Source organism: Chinchilla lanigera, unplaced genomic scaffold, assembly GCF_000276665.1.
Source record: "Chinchilla lanigera isolate Chin_1 unplaced genomic scaffold, ChiLan1.0 scaffold00008, whole genome shotgun sequence".
NCBI classification, from domain to species: domain Eukaryota; kingdom Metazoa; phylum Chordata; class Mammalia; order Rodentia; family Chinchillidae; genus Chinchilla; species Chinchilla lanigera.
Window position 1 is genome coordinate 36826982 of NW_004955409.1, and position 23427 is coordinate 36850408.

Consider the following 23427-nt stretch of genomic DNA (forward strand, 5'->3'; position numbering starts at 1 on the left):
GTGAGTTCAATCCTCGGTACCGCAAAAAAAAAAAAAAAAAAAGGGGCGGGTATGTGGGAGGACAAAAGAGAAAGTTTTGGACTTTTAGCCAAAGCAACTAGATAAATGGTATCAACTTTTGACATAACCAGTTAAGATCAAGAGGAACAGGTTCAGGGAGCAATAATGAACATGTTATTTTTGAAGCCTATTGGATACTAAGAGAAGCTTCAGATTGGCGAGTAGGTGTCTGAGTCTGATGCTCAGAGATGAGGCTGGAGCATCCAGAGATTCAGCTTGGCTGGTGTCCCTGTGGCCTCACCGTCCTGCTCTCTCCATGTTCCCTGCAGGGTACTGGCTGTCACGCTGAAATGAACCTCCAGCACTCCTCCGTCTACCATGGCCACCCTTAACTCAGCCTCCACTGCTGGCACCACCCCCTCCCCCGGGCACAATGCTCCGTCCCCACCTCCGGACACCTCCTCCTCCAACTCCCCCTCTGACCCTGTCACCAAAGATCCCCCTGCTGCCCCCTCTACCACTGAGGGCATGAGGCCCTCAGAGCTAGGGGGACAGCCTCTAGAGTCAGGCTGTGATCTCGTCCCACCAAAGGAGATCGGGGAGCCCCAAGAAGAACCTGACTGTGGTGGCTTCACACCAAAGGACCCAGGGGTAGCAAAGGACAAGGAACAGGAGCAAGAGGAAGAAGGGCTCCCTCCCGTGGACCTAAGCAACCACTTCTTCTTTTCAGCTGGCGGTGAGGCCTACCTAGCGGCCAAGCTGTGCTTGCCAGGCAGCAAAGAATTCCTGTTACCAAAGGGCTTCCCCTGGGGTGAAGCAGGCATCAAGGAAGAGCCTAGCCTGCCCCCCCTTGCCCACCCAATCCCCACACACCTCACTGTACTTCACATCCAACAAGGCTTTGACCCAATCCAAGGCTTTAGCTCTTCTGACCAAATTCTGTCCCATGATACCTCAGCGCCATCTCCGGCTGCCTGTGAGGGAAGGGATGGAGCCTTCTGGAGCTACCAGCTGGCTCCAAACCCACCCGGAGATCCCAAAGATGGTCCCACGGGGAGCACTGGGGGAGATCACAGGGCCCTCTTCTGGTTCTGCCTTCAGTGCCGTCTGGGTTTTAGCAGGCCCCAGGCCTTTATGGGGCACACACAGTCTCATGGGGTGACACTAACCCCTACCCAATACCAGGGCTTGCTAGGCAGCCCAGCTGTGCTCCAGGAAGGAGACGAGGGCTGCACAGCCCTTCTAAGCTTTCTGGAACCAAAATCCCTTGCTTGTCCCCCTCTTGAGACGCCTCTTGACAACAGCAGCACAGTGAACGTGGAGGGGAAGGCAGCCCAGACTGAGGATGGTCCTCCTGAGGCGGAAGTCCAGGCCCTTGTCCTCCCCACTGAAGAAGTCATGGCCCTCAGCCCACCCTCCCCACCCACAACTCCAGCCACCTGGGACCCCAGCCCAACCCAAGCCAAAGAATCGCCAGTAGCAGCAGGCGAGGCAGGGCCAGATTGGTTCCCTGAGGGGCAAGAGGATGGGGGGCTCTATCCCCCTCTCAACCAAAGCTCACCCACCTCTAAGGAGGGGGGCACTCTCCCTCCTCCAGGGGGCTCCCCTGAAGACCCTAGTGACCCACCCCAGCCCTACCGCCTGACTGACGACTACACTGCAGCTCCTGCAACCTTCCAGGGCCTCAGCCTGTCCAGTCACATGTCCCTGCTACACTCCCGGAATTCTTGCAAGACACTAAAGTGTCCCAAGTGCAACTGGCACTACAAATACCAGCAGACGCTGGACGTGCACATGCGGGAGAAACACCCGGAGAGCAACAGCCACTGCAGCTACTGCAGTGCCGGGGGCGCACACCCCCGCCTTGCTCGTGGAGAGAGCTACAACTGCGGCTACAAGCCCTACCGCTGCGATGTCTGCAATTACTCTACTACCACCAAAGGCAACCTCAGCATCCACATGCAGTCAGACAAACACCTGGCCAACCTTCAGGGCTTCCAGGCAGGGCCCGGGGGACAAGGAAGTCCCCCGGAAGCCTCACTCCCACCCTCTGCAGGAGACAAAGAGCCCAAGACCAAATCATCCTGGCAGTGCAAGGTGTGCAGCTATGAGACAAACATCTCCCGCAACCTGCGCATCCACATGACCTCGGAGAAGCACATGCAGAACGTCCTAATGCTGCACCAGGGGCTGCCGCTGGGCCTGCCTCCTGGTCTGGTGGGGCCAGGACCACCTCCCCCACCAGGGGCAGCCCCCACCAACCCGCCTGAACTCTTCCAGTACTTTGGACCCCAGGCCTTAGGGCAGCCTCAGACTCCCATGCCTGGCCCTGGGCTGAGGCCAGACAAACCCCTGGAAGCCCAGCTGCTTCTCAATGGTTTCCACCACCTTGGAGCACCTTCCCGCAAGTTTCCCACACCTGGTAAGCTCCCTGAACTCTATCCCCCTGCCCAGGCCAAAGTCTACTGCCCTTGCTTTCTCCCAAAGGCCAGTTCCCAACTTAGGTAACCATAATGTCCTCTGAGTACCGTCTGACTCACTAACCCACCTCTCCACGTAACTGACCCTGCCCCATCTCTTTCTTAGGCACTAATCTGGCTCTGTCCCCTAGCCCCTGGCAGCCTGTCCCCTGAGGCCCACCTGCCTCCAAGTCAGCTCCTGGGCTCCTCATCCGATGGCTTGTCCACCTCACCACCCCCAGATGACAGCCCATCCCTGAAGGTGTTCCGCTGCCTAGTGTGCCAGGCCTTCAGCACAGACAGCCTGGAGTTGCTGCTCTACCACTGCAGTGTGGGCCGGAGTCTCCCAGAAGCCGAATGGAAGGAAGTGGCAGGTGATACCCACCGCTGCAAGCTCTGCTGCTATGGCACCCAGCTCAAGGCCAACTTCCAACTCCACCTCAAGACTGACAAACATGCGCAGAAGTACCAGCTAGCAGCCCACCTGCGGGAAGGGGGCGGGGCCACAGGCACCCCCACCCCGGTCCCCCTGGGTGATGGGACCCCTTACGGGTCTGTTTCCCCCTTGCATCTGCGCTGCAACATCTGTGACTTTGAGTCCAACAGCAAGGAGAAGATGCAGCTGCATGCCCGGGGCTCAGCCCATGAAGAAAACAGCCAGATCTATAAGGTGAGGCTGGGGCAGGTAAGAGGAGAAGGGGAAGGAGATGGTGAAAGGTGCAGAGTAGGGAAGTGATGGGAAAACTCAGTGCAGCAGAAAGGAAGGAAAGAGAAGTATGCACCAGGGATAATTGGATAGACCTGGAGAATCTAGAGACCAAAAGATAGAGGAGTCTGAGAACAGGAAACAAAGACTTTATTCAGCTCTGGCATTTGGGGCTGGAGGGAGGAGCCTGTGTCAGCTCAGTCCATCATGTCACCAAAAGTTCAGAAAGATGGAAGCAGATTCCACCCACATACCAGGAGGGAGTCCTGTCCAGTGCAAGCACTGATATTCAGGTAGTTGTAAAGGGAAACGGGGCCCTGGGCGGGCCCAGTGGGAGGAGGTGTGGGAAGCAAATCCTGTCATGATCAGGAGGTGTCCCTTCGGGGCCTGAGTGTCACCTCTTCCCACGGTTCTAGTTCCTGATGGAAATGGAAGGAGCAGAGGCAGGGGCTGAGTTGGGGCTTTACCGCTGCCTACTGTGTGCCTGGGAAACACCCTCTCGCTTGGCTGTGTTGCAACACCTCCGTGCACCTGCCCACCGGGATGCTCAAGCCCAGAGGCGCCTGCAGCTGCTACAGAATGGCCCAATGGCTGAGGAAGGACTCTCAGCACTTCAGAGCATTCTAAGCTTCAGCCCTGGGCAGCTCCGAACTCCCGGTGAGGAGGAGGGGACTGGAGAATAAGGGCTGGGCAGGGGGCAGCAGGGTGCAGGGTGCTGATGAGAAAGTGACACCGGAAGGAGAAATGGGTCTCATCAACAGCAAGTAGAAGGGAATAAGACAGGGTGGGGGCTGCAGACACAAGGGCTGCCCTACAAGGAGGACATACAAGAGGCACTTGGAGAAGGGCAGAGAAGGGCAGGAAGGGAGGCAAGGGGGAATCACCCAGTGATTCTGAGCACTGACTGGTGTGCTAGCACTTCTGGATGTGGGGGACAGCAGGCTGGAGCTTGTCAAAAGGAAAGAGAAGGCAGAAAACATCAAACCTGATTTGTGCTGGGCCAGGACTTAGAAGGGAGATGTGGGCATGGTCCAAAGGCAGCAGGGATGGGGAGAGGCCCCAGCAAGCTTCCCAGCCTCTTCTGTCTCCTAGGAGGTCTTCAGCCCTAAGGCTGGGCTTAGAGTTCCCCTTAGGCAGCTGAGGCTGCACCAGCAGAGGCCGGAAACAGCCCGCCAAGTGTCATTGATCCAGAGGGTGCAGAAGAGCCTGGAAGGGGCTATCAGACAGAGGTGGGCATGGACTGCGGGCCTTGGAGGCCAGCAGTGGGCGAGGGTGAGGGCACGGGCAGCAGGAACCAGGAACAGGCAGCATTGACTGGTGCTAATTGAATTGCCAATATGCTGGCTGGAGTTAAGTGCTGGAGGGGCCCAGATCAATAGCTAACGATCCTGGCGCAGAGCTGAATGGAGTTAAGGAACTTTAACACTTTAATTAGGCTGCCACTGAAAATAAATTCCTACACATCTGTCAATTCTTGAGTGGTAATCTCCTCTCCCAGCTAGGCCTGCTGCCTCCTGCCCACCCTGCTGCCGCTTCCATTCAACTTCGGCTTCCTTCCTGAGTGCCCCCCACTACGTTTTTGGGGTTCCCTGCTTCCAGGGTCAGTCAAGGGACCCAAGTATCGTCCAGTTTCTGTTGCCTATCGTGGGGCTTATTTCTATAAGAGGACAAGGGAGCAGGATGCACACAAAATGATCTCTTAAATCCTACTAGTTCCATTACTACAATCTTTCCTTTCACCCTCTGGATGGTGATTTCATTCGGGGGCTTTTTGCCCTCTCCTGTCTGCTGATCACCCATCTGTTCTCTTCATCACTGACTGGCTGCTTGTCCTGCTTCCTCTGTCCTCCTTTCCCTGACACTTCACCTCTTAAAGCTGACTCTCCCCCCTCCTACACAGGGAAGGCTCCTGTCACCCCTCTAGCTGAGCCATCCACCCTTGAGAAAGATCCCCAGAACAAGACAGAACAGTTGGGTGAGTTGCTTCTCTGGTCCCATTTGCTTTCTTCTCTCCAAGTCGTCACACATTCTGAGATGCTCACGGGACCTTGCAGAGATCTCAGCCCCCAGCAAAACCTCCCATGCTGAAGGAACAAAACTAATCCGTGAAAGGGCTCATTAGAGGGAAGGGAGGCTGAGCCAGGGAGGCCTCGGTGCTTCTACCCTTTTTGAGGACCCAAACCTGGCCATCTTACCAACCTACAGTCAGCCCCTGCCCGGCTACTGAGTTGGGCCTCACCTTTTGCCTGTTCTCGAGAGCCCACTTTGTTGCCCTGGAAGTTCTCTGCTACAAAGCATCTGAAGGGGTGGGGGTCTGTGAACAGACAAGGGAGGCCTATCGGAGTCTCTTAATCTGCTCTCCTCTCACCCTCAGCTTCTGAAGAGGCAGAGAACAGGACTGGTCCTTCCAGAGACAGTGCCAACCAGACCACGGTCAGAACTGGGGAAACTGGGACGAGCTGGGGGCAGGGTGTTTACTGAGATCCGCTCATATTCTAGGGGCTTTAGTATGCTTGTGACATTTCATTCAGAATACCACATGTGAGAAATTATATCCAGGGCAGTTACGTATGTTCAGCATGAACAAGGCAGAGCTGGCCCAAGAGGGGAAGCATACCAGATGAGAAGAGGGGATGGTAGGAGTTGGAGGGAAAGGTAAAAGAGAGGAACTATATTAAAGTAGGAATGACTAGAGACAGATGGAAGGAGAGGAGGAAAAAGTAAAGAGATGAAAGGGGAAAGGTAAAACACAACGAACAAAAGGACCAACGGCAGAGAAACAACTATACACAGATGTTTCCATCCTCCAGAAAGCCCCGAGTCTGGACAGAACTGTCCTGGCACCCTCTTCTTGAAGATAGAAGCACCAACCAAATGATTCACCCTGAAAACACATCCTACAAACCTCTAGGCCCCCAGGATTCAGACCTAGCAGGATCTAGGAGTGGTTTGGCTTTGTGATCTGAAAATGGTGATTCCGAGGGATTCCCACCCTCTGGTCTTGAGATGCCATCCTGGGACTCACAGCATTCCAGCTGCACTACAGTGTGCAGTGGCAGCTGTATTCTCAGCGTCTCTTCTTTTTAACTCCTTCTCCTGCCATGGTGCCTGCTCTAAGGGCTAGTGGGTGCCTTAAGATGAGCGCCTGGATTCTCTCCTCCACAGCCACCCACTCCAGGTGACGGGAGAGAGAGGAAATGAGCCACAGACAAGCTTGCTCTGTAGCTCAGGCAAAATGCAGGTTGGACAGCTGCAGAAGTCAGGTGACAGCAGGCCTACCTTGGCTCCACCCCTCCTGAGATATGGGCAGGAGTGTGCTGAGGACCAGACCAGAATTTTCCAGGACCACTGGGGAAAGATGTGGCATGTGTTCAGAGTATAAAAACAGGGAAAAAAAGAAAAAGTAGGAGCAGCCGAGCCCAAGGGAGAATGAGCCAGTTTCTGAGCAGACAGTTCGGACCCCTCCATGAGAAACATTCAGGGGCCTTGAATGACAAAAGTGGGTAGAGACTCAGGGTCCAGAAAGTGCCCAAAGGAATTGGAGGCATTTCACGGAGAAGTTACAGACAGGACAGGCATGCGTAAGAAAACGAAATGTGAGACAGGCAGGTACAGGGCTACCTGTCAGCTGGAGAATTGAGTAGGTTAGCAGAGACACAGAAAAACAAATAACAAAAAAATAGAGGCTGGAATGATGAGAGAGTGCCAGAGAATGGAAGAAGGCAGTGGCCTAGGCTCAATCTTGTGTCTCAGTCCAAGGGGGACGTGAGACGCCTGAAAGCTGGGACGCCAGCTTTCAGGACTTGGGGCTGAGATGCCTTCCCATCTGGCTTGTTCCTACTGCACTGGGAGGAGGGACAGTAGTGCACTGACGAATGCAAATGACCGTGTGTTGCCCCCCCCTTCCCCTGACACCTCCACTGTCCATCTGTGCTTCCCAGGTGTACTGCTGTCCATACTGCAGTTTCCTGAGCCCAGAATCTGACCAGGTGAGGGCTCACACACTCTCCCAGCATGCAGTGCAGCCCAAATACAGGTGCCCCCTGTGCCAGGAGCAGCTGGTAGGCCGGCCTGCCCTGCACTTCCACCTCAGCCACCTGCACAACGTGGTACCCGAGTGTGTCGAGAAGCTGCTGCTTGTGGTAAGTACGAGCTGCGCGAGGATGGTCCGGTGAGGCTCAGTCGGGGCTGTGCGGTGCACATGCAGACAAGTGCATGTGTTGAGGGGGGTGATGAAGAAAGTAGCATTTCACAGACCTGAAGTGGGATTGTGGAACTGGAGGAACTCTCAGCACCAAGCCTGGCTAGCTGCATCTACTGGATGAGAAAACTCAGCATTTCTTACTTCCATTATATCTGGAGAACACAGACAAGACTGCAGCCCCAGGCCTGCCAGGGCTAGGTGGTCTTGAGGAAAGAGGACTTTGGCCTGGGGAGGGAGGGAGGCTGAGAGGAGCCCAGGCCTTCATAGTGGGGAAAGCAGTCAGTAGAGGTACCCAGAGAGGAGGCTGATCCGTGGGAAGAGGGCTCAGACACGAACAGCACAGGGGGCAGTGGGAGTGGGGTATGGTGAAGCCACTAGGGATTCTTACATTACAGGCCACAACTGTAGAGATGACCTTTCCAACCAAAGTGCTGCCTGGGCCCTCACTAAGCCCTCTGGAGGATGGCTCCGAAGCCCCCACCCCTGGGCCAGAGCCCACACCCAGCAGAGACCAGGCAGCAGGTAAGGAAGGGGACGGCATATCTTCCAAGGGGGCAGGAAAGGGTACCTGATCTCCATGGGCCACGAAAGTCTGAAGAAAATGAAGCCAGGATTTGTTGCCCCGGATTTTAAGTGGGTGGGGCCCATCTTGAGTGAAGTTCCCTGCCTATTGCACCCTCTTCTCTCTCCCGTAGAAGGCCCTAACCTGACTTCAGAAGCCAGCCCAGATCCTCCTCCTGAGCCTCCTCTGGCCCCATCTGAGGCTCCAGATAAGCCCCTGGGAAGCCCTGAGCAACCGTCTTCTCCAGCCCCATCTCCAGTCCCTCAGCCTGACACCCAAGCTGAAGAAGTAGCTCCTCCACCCACCATGACTGAAGAAGAAGATGGGTCCATGGGGGAGCCTCGCTCTGCAGAGCCAACCCCAGCTGATCCTCGCCACCCTCTGACCTATCGGAAAACCACTAACTTTGCCCTGGACAAGTTTCTTGACCCTGCCCGGCCCTACAAGTGCACTGTGTGTAAAGAGTCCTTTACCCAGAAGAACATCCTTTTGGTTCATTATAATTCTGTCTCCCACCTGCATAAGATGAAGAAGGCTGCCATTGACCCCTCAGGCCCTGCCCGAGGAGAGGCTGGTGCCCCACCAACCACTACCACTGCCGCAGACAAGCCCTTCAAGTGCACAGTCTGCCGAGTTTCCTACAACCAGAGCTCCACCCTGGAGATCCACATGCGGTCAGTTCTGCACCAGACTCGCTCAAGAGGGGCCAAGGCCGACACCAAGGCTGAGGGGCCAGAGCGTAGCCAAGAAGAGCCCAAGGAAAGCGAGACTGAGGGGGAGGCGGGCACTGAGAAGAAGGGCCCTGACCCCAGTGGCTTCATATCTGGACTGCCCTTCCTGTCCCCACCTCCTGCCCCCTTGGATCTGCACCGATTCCCAGCCCCCATCTTCACTCCACCAGTGCTGCCCCCCTTTCCTCTGGTGCCCGAATCACTGCTTAAGCTCCAGCAGCAGCAGCTGCTCCTGCCCTTCTACCTCCATGACCTCAAGGCGGGGCCCAAGCTGGCATTAGCTGGCCCTGCACCTATGCTGTCCCTGCCAGCTGTCACCCCACCTCCTCCACCTCCACCCCCTAGGGCTGAGCTGGCCGAGCAGGAATGGGAGCGGCCAGTCCTAGCTGAGGAGGGAAACGAGGCAGGGCCATCCTCACCATCCCACCCACTGCCCAATGAGGCTACCCGCACCGCAGCCAAAGCCCTTCTAGAAAACTTTGGCTTTGAGCTGGTGATTCAGTACAATGAAGGGAAGCAGGCTGTGCCCCCTCCCCCAACACCACCTCCTCCAGAGGCCCTGGGGGGTGGGGACAAGCTGGCCTGTGGGGCCTGTGGGAAACTCTTCTCCAATATGCTTATCCTCAAAACACATGAGGAGCACGTCCACCGCCGCTTTCTGCCCTTTGAGGCTCTGAGTCGTTATGCTGCCCAGTTTCGAAAGAGCTATGATAGCCTATACCCACCCCCTGTGGAGCCCCCCAAACTTCCTGATGTGTCTCTCAAGTCACCTGCCCCTCAGTTGGGCCCACCTTTCCTAGTCCCAGAGCCTGAGGCAGGGGGGACCCATGCCCCTGAAGAGCAAAGCCGGGCAGGAGGATGCTGGCCTACGGAGGAGGAAGAAAGCTCCAGAGGGAACCTTCCTCCCCTAGCACCTGCAGGCCGCAGGTTCTCCAGAACCAAATTCACAGAGTTCCAGACCCAGGCCCTGCAGTCTTTCTTTGAGACCAGTGCTTACCCCAAGGATGGAGAGGTGGAGCGGCTCTCAAGTCTGTTGGGTCTGGCCAGCCGTGTGGTAGTTGTGTGGTTCCAGAATGCCCGCCAGAAAGCACGCAAAAATGCCTGTGAAGGTGGGCCTGTGCCAACTGGAGGAAGCTCCGGGGGAGCCTCTGGCTGCAGGCGATGCCACTGCACTTTCTCCTGCGTTTTTGAGTTGGTACGGCACCTCAAGAAGTGTTATGATGATCAGACTCCTGGGGAGGAAGAGGAAGAGGCAGAGAGAAGGGAAGAGGAGGAAGAGGTGGAAGAAGATACAGAGGAGGAACGGGGCCTGGAAGCCCCAACAGGGCCTAAGGGTCCATCGCCAGAACCTGCAGAAGTGGAGGAGCTGAGCCAGGCAGAGGCAGCAATGCCAGGAAGCAAAGAGCCGGAAGGGAAGGCCCCTCCCTCGCCTTCCCCAGCCCACACCTGTGAGCAGTGTGCTGTCTCCTTCCCCAGCCAGGACCTCCTAACCAGTCACCGCCGCCTACATTTCTTGCCATCTGTGCAACCCAGCGCCCCTTCCCAGCTCCTAGATCTGCCCTTGCTGGTGTTTGGGGAGAGAAATCCTCTGGTGGCAGGCACCTCACCAGTGCCAGGACCACCCCTCAAAAGGAAGCATGAGGATGGCAGCCTGTCCCCCACAGGCAGTGAAGCGGGGTGTGGAGCAGATGGGGAGCCCCCCAGGGACAAGCGCCTGCGCACCACCATCCTGCCTGAGCAGCTGGAGATCCTGTACCGCTGGTACATGCAGGACTCCAACCCAACACGCAAGATGCTCGACTGCATCTCTGAGGAGGTGGGGCTCAAAAAGCGAGTGGTGCAGGTCTGGTTCCAGAATACCAGGGCCAGGGAGCGGAAAGGCCAGTTTCGAAGCACTCCTGGGGGGCTGCCCAGCCCTGCAGTCAAACCTCCTGTCGCATCTACCCCTGCACCCTTCCCCAAGTTCAACCTCCTGTTGGGCAAGATAGACGACGGGACTGGGAAGGAGGCCCCAAAGAGGGAAGCACCTGCTTTTCCCTGCACCATGGCCACCCCAGGTGCTGGGCCCATGCCTTTCCCACCTCCAGGGAAGGAGGCCAGTACATCCACAGCAGAGCCACCTCCACCTCTCCCACCTCCTGCTCCACCCAGTGAGGACGAGGGCCCCGAAGAATCAGTTAAAGCTTCTCCAGACAGCGAGGCCTGCAGTCCCTCTGCAGGAGACCTAAGTGACTCATCTGCCTCCAGTCTGGCTGAACCGGAGTCCCCTGGGGCTGGAGGGACCAGTGGGGGCCCCGGAGGCGGGAACGGGGCTCCTGATGGGATGGGGCAGCGGCGCTATAGGACCCAGATGAGCAGCCTACAGTTGAAGATCATGAAAGCCTGCTATGAAGCCTACCGCACCCCCACCATGCAGGAGTGTGAGGTGCTGGGGGAGGAGATTGGGCTGCCCAAGAGAGTCATTCAGGTTTGGTTCCAGAATGCTCGGGCCAAAGAAAAGAAGGCCAAACTGCAGGGCATGGCCGCTGGGGGAAATGGGGGCAGCAGCGAGGGCCCCTCAGCAACCCAGCGCACTGACTGCCCCTACTGTGATGTCAAGTATGATTTCTATGTCTCCTGCCGAGGCCATCTCTTTTCCCGCCAGCACCTGGCCAAGCTCAAGGAGGCAGTCCGAGCCCAGCTGAAGAGCGAAAGCAAGTGCTATGACTTGGCCCCAGCACCTGAGGCAACCCCAGCTCCCAAGGCTTCACCTGCCACCACATCTGCCTCCATGCCCCTCGGGGCTGCCCCAGCCCTGCCTCGCCTGGCCCCTGTCCTCTTGTCTGGCCCAGCTCTGGCCCAGCCACCACTTGGCAGCTTAGCTCCTTTCAGTGCAGGTGAGTAGCCCTTGCTTTTCCTTCCTGACTCGCCCATGTCCAGTCTCTTCTTGTGGTCTAGGCCAGTGGTGACAAACCTACGGCATGCGTGCCGCAGTGGGCTGTTAAACACCGAAGGCTCTCAAAAGCTCGCCATCACTGCCTAGGCTCTTCGGGGAACGGTGGGAAGGGAGCGTGGGAGCTGGGTGATGGGAATGCGGGTGTGTGGCAGGAAGTGGTCCATAGCAGAAAGATCTGTGGAAGCAGGAAATGGCTAACCCTTCACTACCCTTTGATCTTGCTAGGCCCTGCGGCCTCCTCAGGCCTCCTCAGCCTTGCTACTTCGGTCCTGCCTGCTACCACAGTGGTCCAGACTGCTGGCCCAGGCCGCCCCTTACCTCAGAGACCTGTGCCCGACCAAACCAACACCTCCACAGCAAGCACCACTGACCCTGTCCCGGGCCCGCCCACTGAGCCCTCGGGGAACAAGGTCTCTGGTGAGCGAAAGCCACTTACGGCCCCTAGCAACTCCTCCGCTGATGCCCTCAAGAACCTCAAAGCATTGAAGGCTACTGTCCCAGCCCTACTGGGAGGCCAATTCCTGCCCTTCCCTTTGCCCCCTGCAGGGGGGACAGCACCGCCAGCTGTCTTTGGCCCCCAGTTACAGGGGGCCTACTTCCAGCAGCTCTATGGCATGAAGAAGGGGCTATTTCCCATGAACCCTGTGATACCTCAGACCCTCATTGGGCTGCTCCCCAACACCCTACTCCAGCCACCACCTCAGCCCCCTGAGCCCACAGCCACAGCACCTCCAAAGCCTCCTGAACTGCCAGCTCCTGGGGAGGGAGAAGCTGGCGAGGCTGATGAGCTGCTGACAGGCAGTGCTGGCATCTCCACCGTGGATGTGACTCACCGCTACCTGTGCCGCCACTGCAAGATGGCATTTGATGGGGAGGCCCCAGCCACTGCCCACCAGAGATCCTTCTGCTTCTTTGGGCGGGGCTCTGGGGGCTCCATGCCCCCCCCACTACGGGTGCCCATCTGCACCTACCACTGCCTGGCATGTGAGGTGCTGCTGAGTGGCCGTGAAGCCCTGGCCTCCCACCTACGCTCCTCGGCCCACAGGCGCAAGGCAGCCCCGCCCCCAGGGGGCCCACCCATCACCGTCACCAACACTGCCACTGCTGCCCCGGCTGCTGTGGCTTTTGCCAAAGAGGAAGCAAGATTACCTCACACGGACTCCAACCCAAAAACTACTACTACCTCTACACTTCTAGCTTTATAAACAGATAAACCAAGATGGGAGACAGGAGGGCTCCTACTTTAACCCCAAAGGGTGTTTGGTGGGAGCTCTGATCCCTGGCCCCAACCTTCGGCTCCGCCCACCTGCTGGGAATCTTTCAGTTCCCACCGTCAGTGGGCCTCACGCATCCCACCTCCAGCAGAGTCCTGCCTCCTCCCGTGCCCCACAAACACACGCTGACCTTTCTCCTCGGTCCTTGCGGATGTCACCCTTGCCTGATGTCTACACACACACACACACACACACACACACACACACACCTTGGCACCCTTATTACTCATATCTGTCTGCCTGCCATACACAAAATGTACCCTTTGTTCCATTTTCATTTTCCCCATTGACTCAGCACTCCCCCACTCCTATAAATGCACACACATACACACTGTCCCATGATATTCCACTGAGAAAACACAAAAAAAGAAGAAAAGAAAAAGAAGAAAGAGAAAATAAAACCCAAGACAAAGAAGGGGGACAAAATAAACTCTGCCACTCCCCCTTCTTCGCACCCCCTTGTCTAGAGCATCATACCGCTCAAACTTCCCAAAAACACAGTGGGCTCCCAGGTTTGGAGCCTGAGATGGGCAGGGAGCCCACAAAACTCTTAACCAAACTGGAGGTTGGCAGGAGGAGAAGTGCTCCCAGTTCACTCTCCCTAGACCCCTCCCTCCTAAGCCTCTCCTCACCTGACAGTGGGGCGCTGGGGCCTGGACTCTAGGAAAAGCTGCCCCAGGAACCCCTCTGCCAGCCCCACCCTGCTCCCTGGGAACTGCAGTAGTTTATTCTCAAAGGCTTTAAACACAGAGATCCTCTCAGCAGCCATGGGCCTGCCCCTTGTCCTTCCCCTGTTACGGGGCAGTTCGGCCTCTGGGGACCAGCGCTGCCCACCAACGGCAAATCCAAAGTTATTTTAAAAAGACTGAAACACACAACCAAAAAAACGAGAGCGAGAGAGAGTGCGTGCACATACGCACAAAAGAGAGATGGAGAGATCAGAGAAATGAACTAAAGAAAAACTTGGAAAATACAAAAAAACCTCTTCCATCAAACAAGTGGGTTTTTTCTTCCTGTTTGTGCCACCCCTCCCGTTTTAAAGGTGTCTTTAAACCACCTTGCCTCTGGAGAAGCATATGGCTTTAACTTTTTGCTGGTGTCTGGTGATCCTCACAGGACTGGAAGCACTGCGGCCTTCTCCTCACCATGCCAGCCTCACAGGCGAGGCTGGTAGTGTGGAGAAGAGCCGGGACTCCAGCGAGAGACAGGGCCATCTCCCCGACTTATTGCCAAGATAGGTAACATCCCCCCTTTCTCAGCTGTCAGAAAAGCCATGTCACCAGAAGCACCTTGGCAGTCCCAGGAAGAAAGGGGTGGGTAGATGGGGCAGTCTGTCTCGTGAAGCTGAGGTCTCTCCTGCCTACCACCGTTTCCACTCATTTACCTTTTCCACAAACCACTCTTCCCCTCTCCTGTGGCCCCATCACACTTCCGGATACTGAACCTTCCTTGCTTTTGCAGGGCCCCTTGTTCCCCATCTGCTCTTCTACCCCCTATCCTCTGCCCTTGTCCTGCTCGCTCCAGCCTACCCAGCTCAGCTCCTCCATTACACAGCGGGCATCTACAGTGGACCCAGGGGTCTGAGCTGACACCATGTGAGGCAATGGGTATGCAAGGAGAGGGCTGAAGCCCAGGGTGAGTCACTGACAGGGTGCTATCACTCGGGGACCCCACAGAAGAAAACTGAGGGGTAAAGCCGCCTCACCTCACTGCCTCCGTAACTTCCAGGGGTTAATTCTGACAACTCCAAAGCCCAGCTAAGGTGGAACAGGATAGAGAATTAGGTGTTTTATTTTAGCAAACAAAAGCCTGCAAAATTTCCTGTGTCACCCAGAAACCTTCTCCTACTCCTCTATCCCTGAGATCGCTCCACTCAGGCTGCTTCCACTATTACCCATTTAATACTTGTAAGTCAGCCCTGGGACTTAGAGCTCCCAGGCTGTCAGTGACTCTGCTCTGTAAACGCTAATCATGAAGCAGTGGCTGGTGTACAGAAAAGATGGGAGGGGATAAGGGAGAGAAAAAATTCAACTCAGTCCTTAGTCCCCATGTATTCTGTGAATATTGCTTCCTGTCCCATCTACTTCTAAAATTAAAAATTACTATCCCAGCCAACTGCAGGCAGGGTGGAGCGAGTTATTCTGACGATACCAAAAATGTCAGTTACCAATGTTGACAATGGGAGAGAAATGACCCGCTGTGGTCTGGCGTTTGCTGCTGTCCCTTTCTTGCTTCTCAACATTCCTCTTGTACCCCACCCTCCTTGTCCTCTTCCCTCTCCCTTTAAAGTTCTGTGTATAAAACTATTTTCTTAGCAGCATGCATATGAGGAAAGACGCTTTTTCACCTTGTGCTCTCTGGGAATGTGACTCATGTATAAAACTTGAGAAAACTGAGAAAAAGAAGAAACGTTTTAAAGAAACTTTGGCAAACACCTAGTCCTGGATGATCAAAAAGCATGGTGTCATGCATTGTAGGGGCTTATAACCTGGGTAGGGTGGCTTTACTTTGAACTATAAATGTTTTCCTCAAGAGTTAATGCAAAAAAAAAAAAAAAAAGTTAATGCAGTGAGAAGAAATTCTCCTCCTGCCCTCCAATACCTCACACCTAAACACCCCAGCCAAGGAGGCCCTGAGGCACTGCGTACATGCATAGCAGGAGTGAAGAGCTGTCACTGAACAACTCTATCCTGGAATTTCAGCGGGAAGAGAGCCTGGCTGATTGTGGACAGGCCAAGCAGCATGCTTCTCCATTCCATGTGCCCAAGGAGCATTCCTCCCAGGCCCTCTTTCATACTAGACATCCCTAGCAATAACCTTGCTTCAGAGAACAACATGTGGTGGTAGTTCTGGTAGACAGAAGGCTGAATCAGCCTAGCCCTGTGCAGAATCCTGCAGGTGACCACATCTAGTACTCCAGGATCTTGTGGAGTAACAGATTTGAACTCCAGCACCTAGCACATCAACACCTAATTTATAGCACCCTATCCCAGCCTATGTATAATGTAAGCCTGAACTGATGGCTCATAAGACGGGTCTTCCACAGCTTGGGGCAAAGAACTAAGATTTCTGAAATATGCAGTCCTAAAGAGGCACCCAAATGCACGTCCCTACTTATGCCAGGGTCATTACTGAGAGGCAGGAAGTATAATTGATCTTGCCTATCTTTGTTCTAAACCAGAACCTTTGTGAGGATAACTTAAGGTACCCAATTCTTTTTTTTTTTTTTTTTTTTTTTTTTCTCCGGTACTGGGAACCGAACTCACGACCTTGCGCTTGCCAGGCAGGCGCTTTTGCCGCTGAGCTAAATCCCCAGCCCTAAGGTACCCAATTCTTAATAGGAACAAAAATCAAACTGCTGAACATGAGAAACTTTAAAGCCTTAGTGGCCAAATGGGGCAACATCTGCAGCAGGGCTACAAAAAGAAACCTGTTTTTACCCTTTCCTTAAAGTGTACTTAAGAGAAGCATGCATAAGAACCAAGACAGCCAATTATTCCAGGCATAGTAGGACCCACCTGCTTATTCTATTTGTTCCCTGTCCACTTTCAGGGCTAATAGACCACATCATTTATTTCCCCAAATCTCCACATCCTGACCAATTTTAAGACATGTGGTCATCCGATCATTCATCCTTGTAAAGATATTCACACCTGAAATACAGAGAGAGCTCTGTGTACATAAGTACACTAGCAAAACAGGCAATTCATGCTAACAAAGAGAAGCAGACCCCAGCTGCAAGGTCTCCAGGGATACACACAAATGCCAGCAAGGCACCCACAGGACAAAGGCAGACATAAGGAGGAAAGAGACAGAGACAGAAAAACAGAGAAAGTGTCTCCAGATCATACTTTACTCCCACAAAGTAGAAACACTCACCAGTACATGCTAGTTTTTGTCACACCAAAGTAGATAAGGAATGGGGGAAAAAGATCTTAAACAACTCTGGGCTCCAAGGAGAGGTAGGAAAGACAAATAGGAGGAGGTTTTGGAAAGATTTTTGCTTTGTTCTTTGAGACAGGGTCTCACTATGCATCACAGGCAAGGCTTAAATTCACGTGTAGTCCAGGCTGGTGAACTCACAGAGATCTTACCTCAGCCTCCTGAGCACTGGGATTACAGGCGTGCACTACCACCCCTGGCTTAGAAAAATTCTTATATTACCCTGAATCAGGGCAAAGTGGGCCGGGACTGGTGTTGTAGGAAGAATCTGGTATAGTGGGGACAAGGGAGGGCATTTCTCTCAGACACTAGCCAAAAACTTGGACCTGTGAGAGTATCATTCCTAAAGGATACATTTAGAAAATACCAAGAGAGGGGCTGGGGATTTAGCTCAGTGGCACAGCACCTGCCCGGCAAGCGCAAGGTCATGAGTTCGATCCCTGGCACCAGAAAAAAAACAAAACAAAACAAAACAAAAAAAACAAAAAAAGAAAATACCAAGAGAGAACTGGGGATGTAGCTCAGTGGCGCAGCACCTGCCTGGCAAGTGCAAGGTCCTGAAATTCCCAGTACCAAAAAAAAAAAAAAAAAAAAAAAAAGAAAGAAAAAGAAAATACCAAGAGAACACGTGTACAAGAAAAGGAGCAGGAGCCAGGGACATAGCTCAGCGGCACAGCACCTGCCTGGCAAGCGTGAGGTCATGAGTTCAATTCCCGGTACCAGAAAAAAAGAAAAGAAAAGAAATAGACCAAGCATTAGGGCCTTTGGGATCATAGTATGGATACAGTATGAAAAGATCAGAGGAAACAAAAGTTGAGTGAGGCCATTGGTAGCAAATGTGGACCATGATCCATCAATTTTGGGGAAAGATAGAAAGTAATCCTGAGGAAAAGTCCCTTCTGGGAGACTCTGCACTTCATAAGAAGGCATTAGTGACATGCTGGATGACTGAACTGTGTAACAGTCCGGTGACTCTCCTGACACAGAGGATTCAGCCGGCCCTCTCACAAAGCATAGGATAACTGTCATGCCCTGTCAGGCTGAGTCTGGTGTTTCTTGCAGTTCCCTGGCCATGGAGTTGTACATCGCTAAGGTCTAGTGGAGAAGCAGGGTGAGTACAGCTGGACCAGAAGGAAGCCTAACCTGTCCCTGTAGCCTTATCCAGCCACGCGTATTCTTTCACAAACAAAGCTACGTACCGGAACAAGTTATGAGCAGGGACTCAGCACTGCTCCACCGCACAGTCCCTCCCTGATGTGAAAACTGCACCACATCTTCTCGGCTTGAAGAATGCCTACACTGCTCACTTCTGGACCCCCACCAAATGTTTGAACAGCAGCTCTGGAATTTGCTGCGTGTCAGCAGTAAGCTTGGCCCTGTGTTCTGCTGACCCTACCTCACCACCCAGGATCCAGCCGGCAGGAAGGCGTGTGACGAAGGCCTATCCTGTACTCTGCCACAAAATCCACACAAGTCTCACTGGACCACAGAAAACAATCTCCTGGCAATGCTCATAACCTAATGGTTTTTCATGATAAGGTTTGAGAAATACATAGGCAAAAAGCCATTGAGAATTTGGGGTGAAGGGAGGAATGATTTTCACAATGTTTCCAAAGGGATTTTTCTGTGATAATAACAGCCAATGAAAATCATTATGCTAACAAGTGACAAGTGTCTGACTGGACTTCACAATCCCTCCTACCCAACACACACACACTCTCTCTCTCTCCCTCTCTCTCTCCCCCTCCTTCTTTCCCTTTCTCTCTCTCTCTCTCTCTCTCTCTCTCTCTCTCCAAACATATATCCCAAACATGCCTGCACAAGGACATGAATACAGCTGAGGAAGAAGAAAGACGCTAAGGCAAGGGAAATCCAGACTAGATCAACTGTCCTACAAGGTGAATGCCATCTCAGGACAGTGTTTCTCGGGGTTTGTCCACAAGCATCATGCTCACCTGAGCTTGTTTAAAATGCTATTCCTGGACCATACCTCAGTTCATCTGAATCAGAAACTCCTGCTAAAGTGATCTATGCTCTCTGGAGGCTGGGAATCACCAGCTAAGAGAGCTCATTCCCATATACACCTCTAACTTGCCACAGCTTTCCAGCACCAGGACCAGCCCTGCCATACACACCTGGGGCTCCTGCACAGTGTCCCGGCTTGCCCTCAGGTCTGTCTTCACTACAGCGACGTCACTCACCCACCCTCCAACGTATTGGAAATCTAACAGTGTCTTTGGCTTACAGTGACTGCTCTTGAACGGGAGAGAAAATATAAACGTTGTTCACTCACCCCCTTGGCTGAGTACCTTCTGCTTTCTCCTCTGCTGTGGAAACCACCTTACTTCTTGTGATGCTGCCATCCACTCCAGACATGCTGAAATCAGAACTTTCCCAGCCCTGAGCAGCTCAGCCCCACATGGGCAATGAATGGCTTCACTTCCCTCTGGGCAGGCCTAGCCTCCTCCTTGACATCACCCAGAGCCAAATTTTCCACAGATCTTCCAGTCCACTGATCTACAGCTTCTTTTTATCCAGAAAGCAGGGAAAGCAAATCCAACTAGAAACTCTTCCAGATGGCAGCTCAAGTCTAGTCTTTGCTACCACAGATACAGGGATTCTTCTCTAAGGGGCCTTTCCCTCTACCAGAGCTCACTGCTCATCCTCATTCTCCCTTCCAGCATAGATTCAAAGATATGGAAACCTATCCAATTGCATTTGAGGTGTCACTGAGAAATTCCTAACCACAAAATCCTCTCGCATCCTTTCCGGATGGGCAAGTCCCAGGTGCCATTGCCTTCCTAACACTTGCCTACCTCTCTAGGCCTAGACTACCTCTCCACCTATCTAGGACCCTTATTGAATATGAACACTTTAACAAAGCAGAAAGAACAAGTTCATCTCAACCACAGCTCAGCCGGTCACAAGGCACAAGGTGATATATACCAGTTCCTACTACCCCAATATCCAACAGCAAGGTCTGAAGGTCTCTCCTTCATGCCCTATCCCTCCCAGTCTCTTCTGGTATCTGATATCTTTTTCTCTCTCTCTCCCAGTGCTGGGATTGACTCTAAGTGCTCTACCATTGCACTACATGCCCATTTTTGTGACGACATAGCTGGCGTATCTCTCTCTCCAGGCTCCCTTTTCACCCACCGGCTCTTGCAGCCCAGAGAGGTATACAGTCCCCTGGCCTGAAGCCTTGTGTGTGGCTAAAGCTGGGGTTTGTGTGCCTCTGTACTCTAGTCTCCCTTTGCACAGGCATTCTAACACAGTACAGTGCCATGTAAGTGCCCTGCTTGGAGGCAGTGAGGAAAAGAAGGAGGTGGGTGTCCAGTTAGGAGAATGGTAGAACTAGGGTGGTCTAAACAATGCTGGCTCAAGCCAGCTGTGAGAGGCATCCTCTCTGGCCACTTCCCAGCAGAGTTCCACCCAATGCCTGGCACTCTGTGTGGCCTCCTCTCTCTCCTTGCCACCGAGTGGCGTTGTGAGCACGTTGGGCAGCTTTGGGTTTGCCGCAGTGCCAGGACCCGAGACGCTGTTCACATGCCAGTGCAGCGCTGCCAAGTGTGGCGGCATCTAGTTGGTTGGGTGCCAAGCAGTAGGACCCAGGTGGTGATGAAGGGATGAAAGAGGGGTGAGGCAAAGGGAGGCACCAGGAAGAAAAATCAGACACCTCACTTGTTAGAGTCCAAACAGGACTGGCAGAAAGGTGCCCTGGCCACTCTGGAGCCCAGCTCACCAAGCAAGCCCTGCCCCCGCCACGCCTGCTACACTGGCACGTACAGACCCGACGGGAGGACGTGGCCATCTTCAGCGAGGAACTGGCTGGAGGCCAAGCAGGACTGGCAGCCGCTCTCCACCCTTCTTCCTTGGGGTCTTAGCAATGGCGTGCTTCTTCCTTTGTGTCCTCACGCTGCTTCCTGTCCGTCATTCCATTCCTCACCCTTAAGAAGAAACGGGAAGCAGGTCCTGGCAGGAAAAAAAGTCTGTTCTCTCCAATAAAGACCCCCATCTCACCTCCTACTTTCTCACTCCTGGCGCAACAACCCTTTCAAGCAGGTTGGCAGGAGGCACTATTACCCTTCCCTCTTCTACACAATGCCAGCGCTCATGCCAGTCTCATGGACAGTGCCACCCCCTTCATGCCCCAGTCCCCTTGCTGTCTCCTTCAGTGCTCTGACAAAGGGCCATGTTGCCAGCCCAAACAAGTTCCCCGGGCAATGGTGGCACATCCGTCCTTGCCGGCTCTGGGACTTTCTCGGCACTTCCCCGTCTACTCTCCACCACTTCACTTTCCCAGGCTGGAACAGAACCAACCACCACAGAGTCCAACCACTTCTCAGAGCTGAGCTTCTAGAAGGGTAGCAACACCAGCAACAATTCTTGTCCCTCTTCCCTGCCTCCTGGGTCCGCCATTCCCCTCTGCTCCAGCACTGGGCACTGGCCTGACAGATGTGATGCCAACAGCTCCTGTGAACCGCGCCTTCCTCCCAGAGCACGGGGACTCTTGCCGCTGCCCCCCCATTCGCCTCCTCCCATCTACATGGGCACAGGGATGGCAGCTGCAGTGCCAATGCCCGCAAGCAGGCAGAATGAAGCAACTCATGCACCCTCTTCTCCCCTCCCAGGCCCCACACCCTTCCCCTCCTTCTTCCACTCCATCCCTCTGTTCTTCTGGTTGGACATTAAATTGGCAACCGCGATGCCAACCCCCACCCATGCCCAGGAGGCTCACATACAGCACACACTTACACGTACATATACATGCACACACGCACGCACACACACGGCCCCATGAGTGCCAGGCAGCGGTGGCAGACACACAGCAATGCACAGTGACTGGTACCCGAGGAGGCAGCCAGATTCGGCACCTGATCCAGCACCCATTTGGGATTGGGTGGGTAGGCAGCGGGCGGAGGGGTGATGGAGACAGACGATGGCCCTAGGTTGGCAGCCGATGGAGCTGGGAGAATGGAGGGAACAGATGCTCTTTGCCCAGCCTCCCTCCCTTTCCCTCCCTGAGATCAGTGCCAAGCTGGGGGGATGGGTAAAGGGGAGGATGGGGGAAGGGTGGCATTTGGAGAGCTGGCAGGCGGGGTGGGGAGCTGGGTCCGCCCAGGCTGGGCAGTGCCGGCACTGGCTGCCGCCTCTCCACTCTGCCATCTGTCTCGCTTCTCTCCCCACCCCCTTTCTCTCTTTTTCTCTGTCTCTCCCCATCTACAGCAAAAGAGAAAAACAGGGTCCTCATTCCGCCCACCCCCAACCTCTGCAGGCCCCCTCCTCCCCACAACTCACCACACCATACCACCACCGAGCCATCTGTGCGTGCTCTCCTCCTGGCTCGTCACCTTCTTCCACTCGCCTTCGCCCTCATGCCAGTACAGGTGCAATTTTACAAGATACATAAATATATATATCTGCGTGTGTACACATACACATACACACATACATATTATATATATGTGCATATATATAAAATATATATGTATATATATATTTAAAGCAACTTAGAAGAAAAACTATTTTCTTTGGAATGTCCACTTCTTCGTAGTCTGGGTCCTCAGTGCCAATATTTATGGCAGGCAGAGGGAGGGGACCCTGTCCTCAGCTGGTGCCCATGAATACCATGCCAGGGAGGAGGGGTGGCTGGGGGGGTTGGGGGTGGGGTGGGGTATCGGGAGAGCTCTCTTCTGTCTGCGCCTGTGGTTTCTTTTTTTTCTGCTCTTCCACTTCCGGAGCAGATTCAAATGGATCTAGAGCCTTCCCCACCCCCAGCCCCAGTTCCCAGGGCCCCTGTGCCCTTCTCCCTGCTTTTCATTTTATTCCTCGATCACCCTTTCCGGTTTTGTGTGTGTGTACGTGTGCGTGCGCGCAAGTGTGTTTGCAGCCATGGCGGTGGGCACCGTGCCAGCCACTGCACAGCCATCTGCGATGCCTTCTGCAGGCTCCGCTATTTCTTCCTGTCACCTCCAGCCCCCAACCCTCCCTGTACCCCAGCTCCCCACCCCACCCCAATCATTAATTAGCTACTGAATTAATTAAATCGTGAATGCTAATTAACATTCCTACAGGGCAGGCTGCCAGGCTGGCGGGGCAGAGGGGATAAGAAGACAAGTGGAGATGGGAGGGGGAAGAAGGAGAGCCTGCCTGCTTGGAGGAACAGGGGAGACAGAGGAACCCAAAAGAGGGATGAGGGGGAAAGCAGAGTGGCAATGGACCAGTTGGTAGGAAGTAGGCGTGGAACACTGGTATAAAAACTGGGGTCTAAATGAGTACAGCCAAGCCCTTCCCACCCAAAGAAGACATCACCAATTCCTTATCTGCAAGCTCGCCTCCACCCAGCCCAGCCTAGAGCATCCACAGCTAATATCCATGAACCAGCCACACTGACCTTCAGACACTGTCACCAAGAGACTGGGCTTCATGGGGCCCACGCTCTGCTCTACCTCTGTCAAGCTGTAGGTGTCAATCCAATGGGGACAATCGCTAGTGTTGCCTGCATGGCTGCCTTAGGAAGACCATGAAAAAACAATGCCTGTCCTTGGAGTTTGTGAGCAGAAAAGTAGGCATTCCTACCCACCTGAAAAGTCAAGAATTTGGGGGAAGGACAA

At 54.1% G+C, this 23427-nt stretch overlaps 1 protein-coding gene across 4 annotated transcripts in view; it reads left to right on the forward strand.

Moving 5' to 3' along the window:
* Zfhx2 (zinc finger homeobox 2) overlaps positions 1-16127 on the forward strand; it is a 32921-nt gene extending 16794 nt beyond the window's left edge. For 2 of the 4 annotated variants that reach the window (XM_005377069.1, XM_005377070.2), the window contains exons 2-10: positions 330-2422; positions 2612-3129; positions 3582-3822; positions 5066-5140; positions 5540-5598; positions 7107-7307; positions 7765-7891; positions 8065-11538; positions 11823-16127. In XM_005377069.1, the coding sequence (XP_005377126.1) occupies positions 379-2422; positions 2612-3129; positions 3582-3822; positions 5066-5140; positions 5540-5598; positions 7107-7307; positions 7765-7891; positions 8065-11538; positions 11823-12802 (7719 nt within the window). In that variant the 5' untranslated portion in view covers positions 330-378 and the 3' untranslated portion in view covers positions 12803-16127. The remainder of the gene's footprint in view (positions 1-329; positions 2423-2611; positions 3130-3581; positions 3823-5065; positions 5141-5539; positions 5599-7106; positions 7308-7764; positions 7892-8064; positions 11539-11822) is intronic. The other 2 variants (XM_005377072.1, XM_013510428.1) reach the window with 2 other exon arrangements.
* The last annotated feature ends 7300 nt before the right edge of the window (positions 16128-23427 follow it).